The following is a 15291-nucleotide window of genomic DNA, read 5'->3' as shown; positions in this document are numbered from 1 at the left end:
CCTGGTCTAGTAACCATGTTGGATGCCAACTTTCTGGCGCCTGAAAGGTGTTAGGACGGCTCAAAGCAGGTGCTCAGTAAATACCTGCTGAATGGCTGAGGGTGAGAGAAGGGACGAAAGAGCAAGGCACTGGGATACTGGGGCAGCCCGGCATCCTCCTGTCCACACACAGAATGTCCTCAGATGTCCCAGAATGGGGAAGCCTTGGGGGAGGCCTGGTGCACTCAGTCCCCTCTCCCTGGGGCCTCTCTGCTGGTGAGAGATTAGTCAGGGACCCAGTGGGGAGCCCCACGCTAGGTGGGGGTTGCAGAAGCCTGATAGGGCACCCAGGGACGGCAAGTCCAGTCCCGCACAGGGGCGGGGGGTGGATAGCCTTGTGCCAGGGAGCGCGGTGAGACCCTCCCAAGCAGGGTCCTCCGGTCTGCATCTGTGAGCCCCCTCCCTGTGCAAATCTCTTCCTGGATCACCCTGAATAGCCCAACAGGAGGGTCATCCCTACCAGGAATCATTCCTGAACTCTGTCTGCCAGCTGGGCTGCCTGGTCCCACCCCCACTGTTCCTCAGATGCACCTGGGTTCCCTTTGGCTCAGCTATACCCATCTTCTGGGTGGGTGTGCTTATGCCCCCTTTCCCTCTTCTATCCAGGAGCCCGAACGTTCCTCACAGACCCCTCACTTTCTGTCTCACCTCCCAGGGCTTCAGCCACAGGGCAGCATGACACTCTCCCCCCAGCTCTGCAGCCAGCAGGATGGCGGCCACCCCCTGAGAAAATGGAGCGTTTCCTGCGCTATCAGTACACAAGGAGGTCACAGGCATCAGTGACTCTGGCCTTCCAGGGCAGCCAGGAAGGAGGAGAACCTGGGCCATGCGGCAGCCATAGGGCTGCAGCCACTCCCTACAGGGAGCCCTGAGGAACTCAGGATGTGACTGCACAGGACAGAGACCCCAGACAGCTGAGGTGCACATGGAAGGAGAGATTTCAGCGAGCACAGACTCCTGTATCGTCCCATACACAAAAGGCAGATGCGAGAGTCTGGGCTCACCTGGTGGTTCACACAGTAAAGAATCTGCCTGCAGTGCAGGAGACACAGGGGACCTGGATTCAATCCCTGAGTCAGGAAGATCCCCTGGAGAAGAGAATGGCAACCCTCTCCAGTATTCTTGCCTAGAGAATCCCAGGGACAGAGGAGCCTGGAGGGCTATAGTCCATAGGGTTTTGAAGAGTCAGACATGACTGAGCAACTAACGCTTTCACATTCATTTTCATTCATACAGAAAAGTGCTAACTTCCTTGACTTGGGATATCTGGTTTTCTTTAACTCACAAAAATATTTTTGATGTTCAGACTGCCTGCCCTTAGTTGCAAACTTCTATATAACCTGGCTCCTACCCCTCTCACCTCCTCAGAGCAGTTATCTCAGGGTCACTTGAGATGCTGCCTCCCAGGCTTAAGTCCTAAAAGCTTCCCTCGAATAAAACATAACTCACCTTCTTGGTTGAGACTATTTTTTAAGTTGACACCCCTCTGTAGGTGCTGGACTGACACTGGCTTATTTAAAAACTCTTTCCTGACTCCTGTGTGCAGTGAATCCAGGATAAAATCATACGTGAGCAAACATTAGAAAGCAGCTGGGGGTTCTCAATGGCTCTGTCCTTACGGGCTTAGGCCTGAAGGACCAGGTATATTCAGTGAGTCTCACAGTCCTTGCCCTTCTCACCACCCAGAAGCCTAGCCTCCATGTCACCATGAGGCTTGAGGTGAGCACCGGCGGATCCGTCTGCAGAGACCCTTACTGCCCGCAGGCGGCTGGACCTCCTCTCTGTCCCCCTACTTACCTCCTCCCCTTTATTTACTTCTTGGCTCCAGGAGGGCTGGCCCGGCACCTGTCCACCCCCCATCACAGCACTGCCCAGTGCCCCCGCTGCCAGAACCAGGAATGAACAGGGCCCAGTGCCCCCCAGGCACCATCGGCATGACCAGCTTAGCATCTGAGAAGGCTCCCCAGTTCTCGGCCACCTCTCAAGCTCACCCCTCAGCTGTGTGAGAAACTCCACAAAGTCCACAGTCACAGCTGCACCTCACAGTCTTCCCCAGTCGGTCCCTCTCCTCCCTCAGCTTCTGTACCCGGGCTTGTCTGTCTGTGACAGAGGGGATCCCCAGGCACCCAGGAGAGGCCCCCATCCCCCAAGTCCTCACCCCTCCTTCCATGCCCCTCCTGCCCTGGCCCCTTTCCTGTTCTTCTGCTGTTACTGGTGTGCCCGCCGTACTTGCCCAAGACCCCAGGGAATCTCCCTGAGGGTCAGGAACACCCCTCAGTCCCTCAGAGACCCCTCCAATCCCCGTGGTCGGGCTCCTAAGTGGCCTGGGCTGCATAAGAATTAGAGTGACATTCCAGGACAGTGTGAGGTTAGAGCCATAGCAGATTTTAGCGGGGAGGGAATCAGTCCTTTATTAATAATTACTGAATCTTGCCACTGTTTATAAATCACAGGGGGAAACAGAGCAGATTAGTCCATACATAATTCAATGCTCCATTTTAAAGGCATGGTAGGAGAAATTTAAAATTGAATCACCCATAATTTATGCTTGATCTTTATTTGTGGAATTCTCCATTTTGTTATTTTTTTTTCCAGAAGCTATTAGATAACTCAAAGCATCAATATTCTTAGATCTCACTCATCATTTATCAAGCAGCTGAAATATTTAGCCAAGGAAAATACGCCCAACCAGAAAGATTCCACATTTCACAATCACTGGGGTGGTTCTGAGGCAAAGGAAAGCTTTCGGCCAGGTATGCCCACAAGATCATGCCTGGCCCAGTGCCGGGAGCGTCCATGGCTGCCTAGGCTGCCAGGCCCCTGGCACGGAGCATTGCAGGCTGAGCCAGGGCTGCCCATGGGGGTGCTGCAGGAAGACCACTGGCAAGGAGGCACCCCTGCTGCTTGTGAGTGCTCCCCCGACATCAGGCCTTGACCCTGTCACGCGTCCTCCTCCAGTCCCCCCACCCTATCCCCTGGTCCTCCACAGTCTCCACGCCAGTCACTCCCCCTGGCCATGCCCACACATCCTGGCTCCTGTCAGTGCCCCCGGCCTTCCCACATCCTGGCCACGAGGACAGAGAACAGACAGATGAGAGAGAGGGTCTGGAGGCTGAGCCGGGAGCCGGGTCCCCTGAAGGAAAGGGGGTGCCCCAGAGGAGTGCCACTAGCCGGGGGCAGGTCCATGTTCTGGTGGGGGACAGGGAACCTGTATTCCCGTCCTAGAAAGGTTGTAGAGTACTTACTGGTTTGCAGCATACTTACTGGTCTGTAAAAGACTAGGAGAGCCAGGGGAGGAAGGAGCTGTGAGTGCAAACGACCACCATTACTACGACTCCCAAGCGAGAGGAGACCAGCAGCCCTAACCCGCCTGCCGCCGGGGAGTGGACAAGCAGGCGTGTCCTCCGGCCACAGGCTCAGTACCTGTGTAGTCCTCTTCGTCCTCTGGAACCTCAGCCTGGGACGGTGACACAGCAGTCCTCAGGGGCTCCAGCTCTGAGGCGGAGAGCTCCAGCATCCGAGAGCGGGACTGGTGGGTGCTGAAGGTGGTGTAGGGGTGCTCGGCAGTGCCGTACAGGATGAGGGTCCACTCCCTCAGCTTCCCTGGAAGGCACAGGATCCAGACTCACCCAGAGTCCAGACAGCCCTCAGGAGGCCCAGGACGTGCTCCGGCCAGGGGCCTCCACTCCCCAGAAGTGCCTAGCGCAGCCGGCTCAGGTTCCCAGCCCTCCTCTGACAGCAGGGCTCCCAGCCCAGTGCCATCCTCCGCTTGTCACCCCATGCCCAGCCACCTCTCCCTCCTTGGGTGGTGGTGCAGCCCCTCCCCACCAAACAACTCCCACCCCAACAATGGGTAGCTCCCTCCCTGTCTGGGAAAATCCAGGGGATGGATCTGGGTCAGGTGGGCCCTCAGCCTCGTCCCGTGTGTTCCGACATACTAGCTAGGGTCTCCACCCTGGGTCACAGGATGGCGGGTCTTGGAAACAGAAAGATGACTGGTACCCTCGCTGGTCTGCATGTGTAGGGAGGGGGACAGGGAGCAGCAGGGACCACCCTGCTGCCTCTATGAGAGAACGAGGCTCAGGTAGCTGGATATGATCAGGTGTGAGGAGAAGGGGAACCTGGCCTGCACCGTGCAGGTGGGATCACTGATGTAATACAGCCCACAAGGGCGGGGGTAGACACGACTGCAGGCTGCCTCCCTCTCTCAACATGTGTGGCCAGCATTCGGGGCCATGGGACTGTGTCAGGAGGGTCACTGACGTCATCATCATGCAGGTGAGGGGCCGAGGGCCAGCGTGATTGGCCTAAGGACAAGCCTCGGCTCGCGCTAACGGGCTCCGGTCACCCCAGCTGCACAGGGTTTATTGAGAAGAGGGCTGACTCCACAGGAACTGGTTCTGTCATGCAGCGGGCGACAGATCAGGACTGGTTTCTTTTACCCAGCATCCTGGCCAGATAAGGTCCCAGCCCCTGAAAGCTGCAGCCACCAAAGCCCCCAAGTCAGGCTCAGGCCCTCCCGGCCCGACCAGGATTAAAGCAGGTAAGGGACCTGTCCTGGGCTGACTGTCCCCTGGGACATGTCTCCAGAGGGTGTGGCTCTTTCCGTGGCCAAGTCCCCAACACAGGAAGTGACACTGACAGGGAAATGCTTCATGTGGGCCCAGGTGCAGCAAACACAGCCAGGCTAGGAAGCACCGTGCATTCTCAAGCCCCAGGGATCAAATGACAGCTACACCTCGCAACCACAAAGCTCTGGGCTTTGTGAGGTGCTGAGTGAGGAACACTGCATAGTGACTGCATAGGGGAGTATATGACCACAGGCAGCAACGAGGGCTCTACGAGCTGTAATCAGAGTTGAGATTTATTTCAACTTTGTATTATGTCTCTAGAAACCCCACCAAAGGCCTTGTCACTAAAGTTAGATGCTTATTTTAGGCAGAGGTTTGGTAGGACAAACAAGAGAAGGGAGGCTGCTCCAAGCTTGGGATCAGAACAGCCTGTGTGTGAGCGGGGAGAGCAGAACCAATACCAAAAAACCATGGGAACAGCTCCTAAGAGTTCTTGTCAAGAGGAGAAACCAGCTTCTTTCCTTCCTTGTGTGTCTGTAGGACATGATGGGTAGGACATTAGGGAGACTGACTGCAGCAATCACTTCTCCCTATGCATAAGTCACTGTGCTGTAACCTTATGCTTCTCAGGGCCACATGCCAATTATATCTCGATAAAGCTGACAAGAAAAATAATTCCAAGAAACCAGCAGGAGGACCTGTCTTGCAGGGAGGCCTGGAAGGGAAGCCGAGAGGGGAGGCTGGGGTTCAGGAATGGAAGAGAGACTTCATTTTTATTGTTTTCCCTTGTGGATGGTTTGATTTAAAAACAAACAAACATGGCATATATTACCTTTCATATATATAAATATTAAATCATTAAGTTTAGTTTAAAAATCTATAAACAGGGACTTCCCTGGTGGTCTAGTGGCTAGGACTCCACACTCTCTGCTCCCCCTGAAGGGGGCCCAGGTTTGATCCCTGGTCGGGGAACTAAATCCTATATGCCATAACTAAAGATCCTGTGTGCCGCAACTAAGACCAGGTGCAGCCAAATAAATAATTTTTTTTTTTAAACGAGATCAAACCAGTTAATCCTAAAGGAAATCAACCCTGAATATTCATTGGAAGGACTGATGCTGAAGCTGAAGCTCCAACACTCTGGCCACCTGACATGAAGAGCCAACTCACTGGAAAAGACCCTGATGCTGGGAAAGATTGAAGGCAGGAGGAGAAGGGGACGACAGAGGATGAGATGGTTGAATGGCATCACCGACTCCTTGGACATGAATTTGAGCAAGCTCCAGGAGATGGTGAAGGACAGGGAAGCCTGGCATGCTGCAGTCCACGGGGTCAAAAAGAGTCGAACATGACTTAGTGACTGAACAACAACAAAGAAACAAACTGGTTATACAGTCAAGGAAGCAAACGTGAAAAAGCTGAGGCCCAGTGCTTTTGATTTACATTTCTGAAATAAATGTGAAGGCTCAAAATCTACAAGTACAGAGGGAGCAGAGTGGAAGTCCCCCCAACCTGCCTGCCCGAGCCACCATCTCTGTCCACGGCTACTCGGCTACCTGTTTCTTGAGCATCCTTCTGGAGGTGTTTTATTCTTATCCAAGCAAACATGAATACATATTCTGCCCCGTCCCTTTTATCAACACACCTGGCAGCATATTCTGCACTTGGGATTTTCCATTAAAACACATCCTGCTGATCTTTCCATTACTGCCTCAGAGAGATGTGGCATCACTTACTAACAATGCCCTTGACAGGCATCGAAGTTGTTTTCGAATGTCTGCAGTCACAGACAGCCTATAGCCTGGGTCACAGGAGGAGGCGCCAGGCGAGGCTGGCAGAGCAAGGACTCGGCTTTGAATCCTGATTCAGCCACCTGCTAGCTGTGAGGCCTCAGGCAAAGTACTCACTCTCCCTGTTCTTCAGCGTCCTCATCTGTGAAGTGGGATCACATTAACAACACCTACTTCACAGATCGGCCTGGGGAATGAAATGACTTTAACGATGGTAGAGATTCAGAAAAGTGACTCATGTGGAAGTGCAGCTCTGTGCTCTCAGCTGCAGGGTGGTCCCTGCGCCCCCTCCCCGACTCCACACCCATCAACAACCCTGAGGATGTAGCCCATAGCCGTGCCAGCTCCCAGCACTCTTACCATGCCCAGAGTCCGCCCTTGCTGTGAGGAGAGGAGACGCAGAGGGAAAAACCAAGCAGGAAGCAGAAGACCCACCATCCAGGTTTATAGCAGAGACCCAGCCCACACTCCACAGGACTCCATCCAGGTTTATAGCAGAGACCCAGCCCACACTCCATAGGACTCCATCCAGGTTTAGAGCAGAGACCCAGCCCACACTCCATAGGACTCCATCCAGGTTTAGAGCAGAGACCCAGCCCACACTCCATAGGACTCCATCCAGGTTTAGAGCAGAGACCCAGCCCATACTCCACAGGACTCCATCCAGGTTTAGAGCAGAGACCCAGCCCACACTCCATAGGACTCCATCCAGGTTTAGAGAAGAGACCCAGCCCACACTCCATAGGACTCCATCCAGGTTTAGAGCAGAGACCCAGCCCACAATCCATAGGACTCCATCCAGGTTTAGAGCAGAGACCCAGTCCACACTCCACAGAACTGCATCCAGGGCAACAAAGACCCAGTCCATACTCCACAGGACTCCATCCAGGGTTAGACCAGAGACCCAGCCAGCCGACACTCAATAGGACCTTCATCCAGAGCAGTAGGACCTTTTAACAAGAATGTACTGCTTATTGGTCAAATCTGCACAAGGTGTGCTTACAAAAACCCAACCAGTACCATTCACTCCTTAGTTTCCAGGAAAGGGTTCTTAAAAGATGCCCTGATCCCAATGCCTTGGCTGTCTCTTCGTCAGATTCCTGAGCCCCTAGAAGAAGGAAGGGCACATTTGCCTGCTCAAATGCTTGGGCAGCACTGCTGGGAGAGGAGAGGATAATCCAAGCTGATGCCCGAGGCTGCCGACAAATGGCCTTGTCTTCATTCACTGTCTTCAGTGCATTTCCTCTCAATGAACTGAGCTCCTAATAAACAAACAGGGTTATTCCTATTCAAAGAGAGAACAAGAATTAAGGCAAGACTAAGGCAGAGTTTGCCAATGGGAAAGTACCACCAATGGTATCGCTTTTCCTTTCCAGCATTTTGAATTAAGCGCTAATCCAAACAAGCTAGATGTGGGGGAAAGATTCTGTTAGATTAAGGGCTCTGAACTAATCCTTTTGAATTCCTGGCTTTTCTTCAGCCATAAGCAAAGTTATGAACAACAAAGAATTTACTAAATCTCCGCCATCCTCACACTCTTATGGCAGAAAGCGAAGAGGAACTAAAGTACTTCTTGATGAAGCTGAAAGATGAGAGTGAAAAAGCTGGCTTAAAACTCAACATTCAGAAAACTAAGATCATGGCATCCAGTCCCATCACTTCATGGCAAATAGATGGGAAAACAATGGAAACAGTGACAGACTTTATTTTCTTGGGCTCCAAAATCACTGCAGATGGTGACTGCAGCCATGAAATTAAAAGACGCTTGCTCCTTGGAAGAAAAGCTATGACAAACCTAGATAGCATTTTAAAATGCAGAGACATTACTTTGCTGACAAAGGTCCGTCTAATCAAAGCTATGGTTTTTCCAGTAGTCATGTATGGATGTGAGAGTTGGACCATAAAGAAGGCTGAGTGCCAAAGAATTAATGCTTTTGAACTGTGCTGCTGGATAAGACTCTTGAGAGTCCTTTGGACTGCAGGGAGATCAAATCAGTCAATCCTAAAGGAAATTCAGTTCAGTTCAGTTTAGTTCAGTTCAGTCACTCAGTTGTGTCCGACTTTTTGTGACCCCATGAATCACAGCACTCCAGGCCTCCCTGTCCATCACCAACTCCCGGAGTTCACTCAGACCCATGTCCATCGAGTCAGTGATGCCAGCCAGCCATCTCATCCTCTGTCGTCCCCTTCTCCTCCTGACCCCAATCCCTCCCAGCATCAGAGTCTTTTCCAATGAGTCAACTCTTCGCATGAGGTGGCCAAAGTACTGGAGTTTCAGCTTTAACATCATTCCTTCCAAAGAAATCCAAGTCCTGAATATTCACTGGAAGAACTGATGCTGAAGCTTAAGCTCTAATACTTTGGCCACCTGACGCAAAGAACTGACTCACTGGAAAAGACCCTGATGCTGGAAAAGATTGAAAGCAGGAGGAGAAGAGGATGACAGAGAAGAGATGGTTGGATGGCATCACTGACTCGATGGACATAAGTTTGAGCAAGCTCATGAGTTGGTGAAGGACAGGGAAGCCTGGTGTGCTGTAGTCCACAGGGCCACAAAGAGTTGGACACTACTGAGTGACTGAACTGACTGAACTGAACTCAAGGAGGGGGTCTTCAGATCTACAGGCAGTCGGTCAAAAGCACAGGTGATAACCCAGGCTTACAACTGGTGTACCAAGTACAGTGGGGTGGGGAAGAGGGGGCAGATAGTCTTGTGGGACTGAACCCTCAGTCTGCAGGGCTGATGCTGTTCCGTGGCAGGTGGTGCCAGAAGGGAGTTACATTGTAGCACACCCAGGTGAAGCTGCAGAGAATTGCCTGTCCTGGGGAAAACCCCACACATTTGGGACCTGAAGTGAAGACCTCTGAGTGAACAACAGAGGCAGAGAGAGAAACACAGAAGGGAGGAAGAAGTGGGTTTTTCCCTACTCCATGTTTCTATTTTACAACACCAGCTGCAGTTTTCTTGAAATTTTCTGGTCCTGCTCTTGTTTGCTTTTGCTGCCTGAGTTGCTTCTTCCCCCCGGGGTTTGTTTTCTATAAAGTCTGTGTCTGTTTTGATGTTGCATAAACTTCTCACATGTGTGGGGGTCCTTTTCTATTTATCAGTGAGGCACTAAGAATGGTTAGAGGTTCTGCATGCTGGAATGTGAAAACACACTTTTTGTTTATTGATTTCGTATTCAGCAAACTTGCTAGCCAGAACAAAACGAGAACGGAAATGTTATCATAGCATGCCAGCTAGCTCAGATGTAAACAATGCTTGTTTTCATAGTAAATGCAAGCACTTCGCATCAGAAACAGTGGAGACGGGAAGAAAATGTACGATTTTTAAAGTGCTGAAATAATAAAAAAGAAACAGGGCTGACCCAGGATCCAGTGAAAATAACTGTTGAGAAATAGGTGGAGCCATGGCACCCTCGCCTTCATTCCTGTCAGCAGAGTCAAAATCAGCGTGTCAATGAGTAAACCTATCCTTAAAAACAAACCAAAAGATGGGCTGAAATAAAGATATTTTGAGATAAACCCAAGCAGGGAAGAGTCATGGCCAGCAGGCTAAGAAATGGAGAAGCAGCTCTTCAGGCAGAAGGAAGATGGTCACACGTAAAATCCGGATCCACAGGGAGAGCATGGGGAAGAGCAGCTTGTTTTTTCCTTCACTCGGGGCTAGGCCTCCCTCTGTCACCTCTATTTAACCCGCACTACCTGTTTGGATTGGCAGTATTTTTATAATCATCCAGTTCCAACAATCTCCTATTTTAAATTATGGTATTTTCCTTTGGCACGAGTCATTTAGTAGTGTTGCTCCACTATCAAATGTATAGGCTTTTTCTAGTAACCTCTTAAGTTTTGATTTCTTACGTGTACTCTCAGAGGACAGGGTTTATATACTACCAGTCCTTGGAAATAGCCTGAAGCTTGCCAAATGGCCCACGATGTGCCCAATTCTCATAAACAATCCACCTTGCGCTGGAAAGGCGAGTGTGTTCTTCGGTCATTGTGTGTAGGTCCACTGGTTGGACCTAATTTTCAACTGTGATGTTCAGAATTCTCTCCCTACTGACTTGCTGTTTTGCCTACCAAATGTACTTGAGATACACTAAACCTCCCACCTTGTGTGTTAGTCTTTTTCTCTTTGGAGTTTTAACAAATTTTTGCTTTATATATTTCAAGGCCACATCAGGACTGAACCAAATCTTTTATCAACATCTGTGATCCTCCTTCCAGCTTCAAGAAGGCTTTCCACCTTAACGTTTGTTTCTCCAGTGTTAACGGAACTACATTGGCTTTCTTTGGTTAGCATTTTCTTGGGCTACCTTTTACCATCCACTGATTCTTAACTTTGCAGTTTTCTTGTAGTTTAGATATTGTTCTTACATATAGCTCTCTCGGTCAGGCGCAGCATGAAGCAGATAGCATAATTAAACTCAGATAATCCAATGGCTTCCTAGGTGGTTCAGTGGTAAAGAATCTGCCTGCCAATGCAGGAGACGCAAGAGATGTGGGTTCGATCCCCGGGGCTGGGAAAATCCCCTGCAGAAGGAAATGGCTACCCATTTCAGTATTCTTGCCTGGAGAATCCCATGGACAGAGCAGCCTGGCAGGCTACAGTCCATGGGGTCCCAGAGTCGGACACAATTGAAGCGGCTTAACAACAATGAGCAGAGGCAAGGGATGATGGGGTTCCCCAGGGCTAGAAACAGAAGTGGTGCTAAGCCCACAGGTGTACTATAGCCTACAGGCAAAGGGAAGGGAGGGCGTGACCCCAAGGGATGCTGGAGGGATAAATAACTCACACAGAAGTACCACTTTCCTCCTTCTATTCTCCTGCTGAAGTTCTCTTGGCTGAACTCCACCACAAGCCATGGGCAGAGGGTCTTTGCACAAGCCAGCCTCAAGGCAGAGTGGGGCAGATGCAGTAGCAAACACACTCAAAAATCTAATCTGACAATCTTTGTCTTCTAAATGAAGCAGTCTGTCTATTTACCTTAATTGGAACTATCAACACAGCTGGACTTCACAGCTTGTTTTGTGTATTCTAGTTGTTTCGCTAGTTGTTCTGTTCTTGGTCTTTCTGGTGCCAGACACAGAAGCCCACAACATCTCCTAAAATTACAATTTTGTCTTTGTTGGGGTTAATTCATTAGCAATTTATGAAAGATGTTTACCTTATCCTAAAAAAAAAACCAATAACAAAACCTCAAATCATACTATGAAGAAAATCAAATCACAAAGTGGGAATAAAAAGAGAATGAGCAAAACTCTAGAAAAGAAATTTAGGATTATCTTAAGGCTATATATAAGTCTTAAGACTATTTAAGTCAAATAACAGATCACAAAAATATTTATAGGAGCTATGACCCAGAAAGGGTTATTACATCTGTATTTTACATGAAGCACCTACAATAATGGGATGCTTAAATAAATGACTTCCCTAGTGGCTCAGACAATAAAGCGTCTGCCTACAATGTGGGAGACCCAGGTTCGATCCCTGGGTCGGGAAGATCCTCTAGAGAAGGAAATGGCAACCCACTCCAGTACTCTTGCCTGGAAAATCCCATGGACGGAGGAGCCTGGTAGGCTACAGTCCGTGGGGTCGCAAAGGGTCGGACAAGACTGAGTGACTAAACTTTCTAAATAAGTGATGATACTTCTACTTGGCAAGGTACTAAAAATATATATAAAATGCTGCCTACACAGATGTGCAAGTAACAAAAGGAAATACAAAGTTAGACATGCAGCACGGTTAGAAAACGCTGTAAAATGTCAAGTCCAAAAAACACTAAGTGGAAATATGGACATATTGAACATGACGTGTTTCTGAAAAAGGATAAGGTTAAGTGTTTCAAACATTAAGTGCACTTGAGGGTGGGGGGCTGGGGGGAGGGGATCTGGCTGCCAGAATGCTGACCAGGGTGGCTACACCTCTGTGGCTGATGTGATGGTGGGGAACCTGGGGATGGGGTTTTCAGGAGAGCTCTTCCTCGTCCCATATGTTTCATTGTTCATTTTCATCAATGTCTAGTGTATTATTTGTAAAAACGAAGTATTCAAGAAAAATCTCATCTCTTTGTTCCACCCGAGACCAGGAGACACAGAATGATGAATGAAGCCATGACTTGAGAACGTGCACAAGCTTGCACAACTTGGACAAGCAGAGTGTCGCCCTCCCTCTCCCTCCTGAACTAGGAGACTCAGGGGAACAATGTCTACAACGGGCCCCTGAAACAGCTGAAGGGAGGCAGAGACCCTCTGAGACCCACCAAGTACTCTCAAAGCTAATGGGGTTAAAGTGGGGCTTCTGGACATCGGTGTGTGTGGCCTCCCGACGTGCTGAGTTCTCTCCAGGCAGCAGGAGCAATCTCCCAGAAAAGGAGTGTTAGTGACAAACCTGGAAGCCAGCACAGAAGGCATTGCTGGAAACCTGACTTTCTTTCTAGCTGCCAGTACAAGATAAATCGGGCCATCAAACCCAGATTGCAAAAGCTCCATTCTTCTTCTCGAAGTGAAGATTAGCTCAAAGCAGATGTCAATTCAACAGTCAATAAAGCCAACAAGAGAGTGAGAACAGCTATGCTCTCAGTAAGAAAGAAACGTATGAAAGTTACTGAGCTGAAATCAAGAAACCATGGAACTTTTTATGATGAAAAAAGGGAAAGAACAGTCACATGGGAGAGACTAATTTCTTCCTCTTTTAACTGATTATTATATGGGTTATAAGTATAACCTCAGATATGCAGATGATACCACCCTTATGGCAGAAAGTGAAGAGGAGACTGAAAAAGCTGGCTTAAAACTCAACATTCAAAAACTGAAGATCATGGCATCCGGTCCTATCACTGCATTGCAAATAGATGGGGAAACAATGGAAACAGTGTCAGACTTTATTTTCTTGGGCTCCAAAATCACTGCAGATGGTGACTGCAGCCATGAAATTAAAAGACGCTTGCTCCTTGGAAGAAATACTATGACCAACCTAGACAGCATAGCAAAAAGCAGAAATACTACTTTGCTGACAAATGTCCATCTGGTCAAAGCTATGGTTTTTCCAGTAGTCATGTACAGATGTGAGAATTGGACCATAAAGATAGCTGAATGCTCAATCATTGGTGCTTTTGAACTGTGGTGCTAGAGAAGACTCTTGAGAGTCCTTTGGACTGCAAGGAGATCAAACCAGCCAATCCTAAAGGAAATTAGTCCTGAATCTTCATTGGAAGGATGGATGCTGAAGCTCAAGCTCTAATACTTTGGCCACCTGATGCAAAAAACTGACTCACTGGAGAAGACTCTGATGCTAGGAAAGATTGAAGGCAGGAGGAGAAGGGAACGACAGAGGATGAGATGGTTGGATGGCATCACTGACTCGATGGACATGAGTTTGAGCAAGCTCCAGGAGTTGGTGAAGGACAGGGAAGCCATGGGGTCACAAAGAGTCAGATACGACTGTGACCGAGCGACTGAAATGAACAGATGAGTATGCATGGCTTAAAACAGATGATTCAAATTATATGGGCTTTTGATTTAAACAAGGTTTACAGCCACAGGCACCTTCACTCACTCCCCCATCCAACAACTGCATGTTAGCCGCATTGCAGGTGCTGGAGAGGAGAGAGAGCATTCCGCTCTATCTCAGCGCACCAGCATCACACTAGACCAGTCCTGAGGATGCCCATGATGACCACCCTCCCAGCACTTCACAGGGACCACTGGAGCACACACCCAATCTGCCAATGACCTTGTGCTGAGGCCATGTTCTCTAGAAAGCCAGAGTCTGTGGCAAAGTCTATGGGCTGGGGCTTTACCGGGAGAGGCAATCACAGGGGGTAGGGGAGGCTGGGCAGGCAGGGGGCAACAGATACTGAGCTGGCTGTGTGTTCCCTGCAAAGTTGCAGGTTCTAGGCTGAGGAGCTCCTCCCCATGGGCCTTGTAGGGCTGGGAAGGGTGTGCACCCTCTCCCTGGGCAAACCTCTGGTGCACTCCAGGTATGTTACCTGCCCCTCCAGGTAGCTAGGTGCTGGCGTGAACTAAGACCTCACCTCCGTATCAGTAAACAAAGGATGCTGCCACCATGGAGTCAGCTGGACCAGAGCGCTGCAGGAGCTCAGGATGGAGAGAACAGTTGCCCATGGCGCCCTCAGCTGCTGCAGCGCCCCCACCCTCCCACACAAGCATGCACCCTGGAGGGCTGCAGGATGAAGAGGAGCAGGGCGCTGGCCTCGGCTGGTGGGCGCCTGTGTCAGAGGAGCACCTTCAGGGAGCCCAGGGCCTGTCTCTTCCCACACACAAAAACACACCAAGTTCCTTAACTTGAAATGACTGGTTTTCTTTAATTAATACTAATTTTTTGATATTTGGACTACCTGGATTTTGTTGCAAAAGCTCTAAAATGCCCTGGCTCCCTGCTTGCCTCTTTGGAGGTGTCCCTCAGAGCTATCTGAGAGGCAGTTCCTCAGGCTTTAGCCCTCAGTGTGTCCACTGAATAAAACCTAACTCTCAACTCACCAGGTGTGCATTTTTTCAGTTGCCACTGGAAAGCTGGGATTTACACATGACCTGGAGGTGGAGAGAAAGCAGCAGCCTTCCCATGTCCTCTTGAGCCTGACTGGCCCCCTCTCCCCCTCTCCACGAGGACCAGCTCAACAACCTGTACGACAGGGCAGCTGTGCGCCAGACACACCTTCAGCTTCCAGGAGACCCAGGGAGCTGACATAGGGCAGGACCTCCCCACTGGGCCAGAAGCAAGGTCCCTAGGCAGCCGGGCTGAGCAAACCTGGGAGGACACAGAGGGTGTGGTGCGAGATGGACAGAGCAAAGCATAAAGTCCAGAAAGAACGACTTCCCTGGGCTTTCTTTGGTCCCTTCCTTTCTATCCAAGGGAACGCCACAGGGAT

General features: G+C 49.9%; 1 protein-coding gene across 4 annotated transcripts in view; it reads right to left on the bottom strand.

Moving 5' to 3' along the window:
* Window positions 1-15291, bottom strand: part of PCSK6 (proprotein convertase subtilisin/kexin type 6) — a 209848-nt gene that overhangs the window by 15943 nt on the left and 178614 nt on the right. For 3 of the 4 annotated variants that reach the window (XM_061394654.1, XM_061394652.1, XM_061394655.1), the window contains 2 exons: window positions 3463-3642; window positions 3304-3342 (listed from right to left, as the gene is read on the bottom strand). In XM_061394654.1, coding sequence (XP_061250638.1) covers window positions 3304-3342; window positions 3463-3642 — 219 coding nt within the window. The remainder of the gene's footprint in view (window positions 1-3303; window positions 3343-3462; window positions 3643-15291) is intronic. The other variant, XM_061394653.1, reaches the window with a different exon arrangement.

This window comes from Bos javanicus, chromosome 21, assembly GCF_032452875.1.
Source record: "Bos javanicus breed banteng chromosome 21, ARS-OSU_banteng_1.0, whole genome shotgun sequence".
Taxonomy (NCBI): domain Eukaryota; kingdom Metazoa; phylum Chordata; class Mammalia; order Artiodactyla; family Bovidae; genus Bos; species Bos javanicus.
Note: the sequence above shows the minus strand (reverse complement) of the source record. Positions and strands in the feature narration are given on the sequence as shown.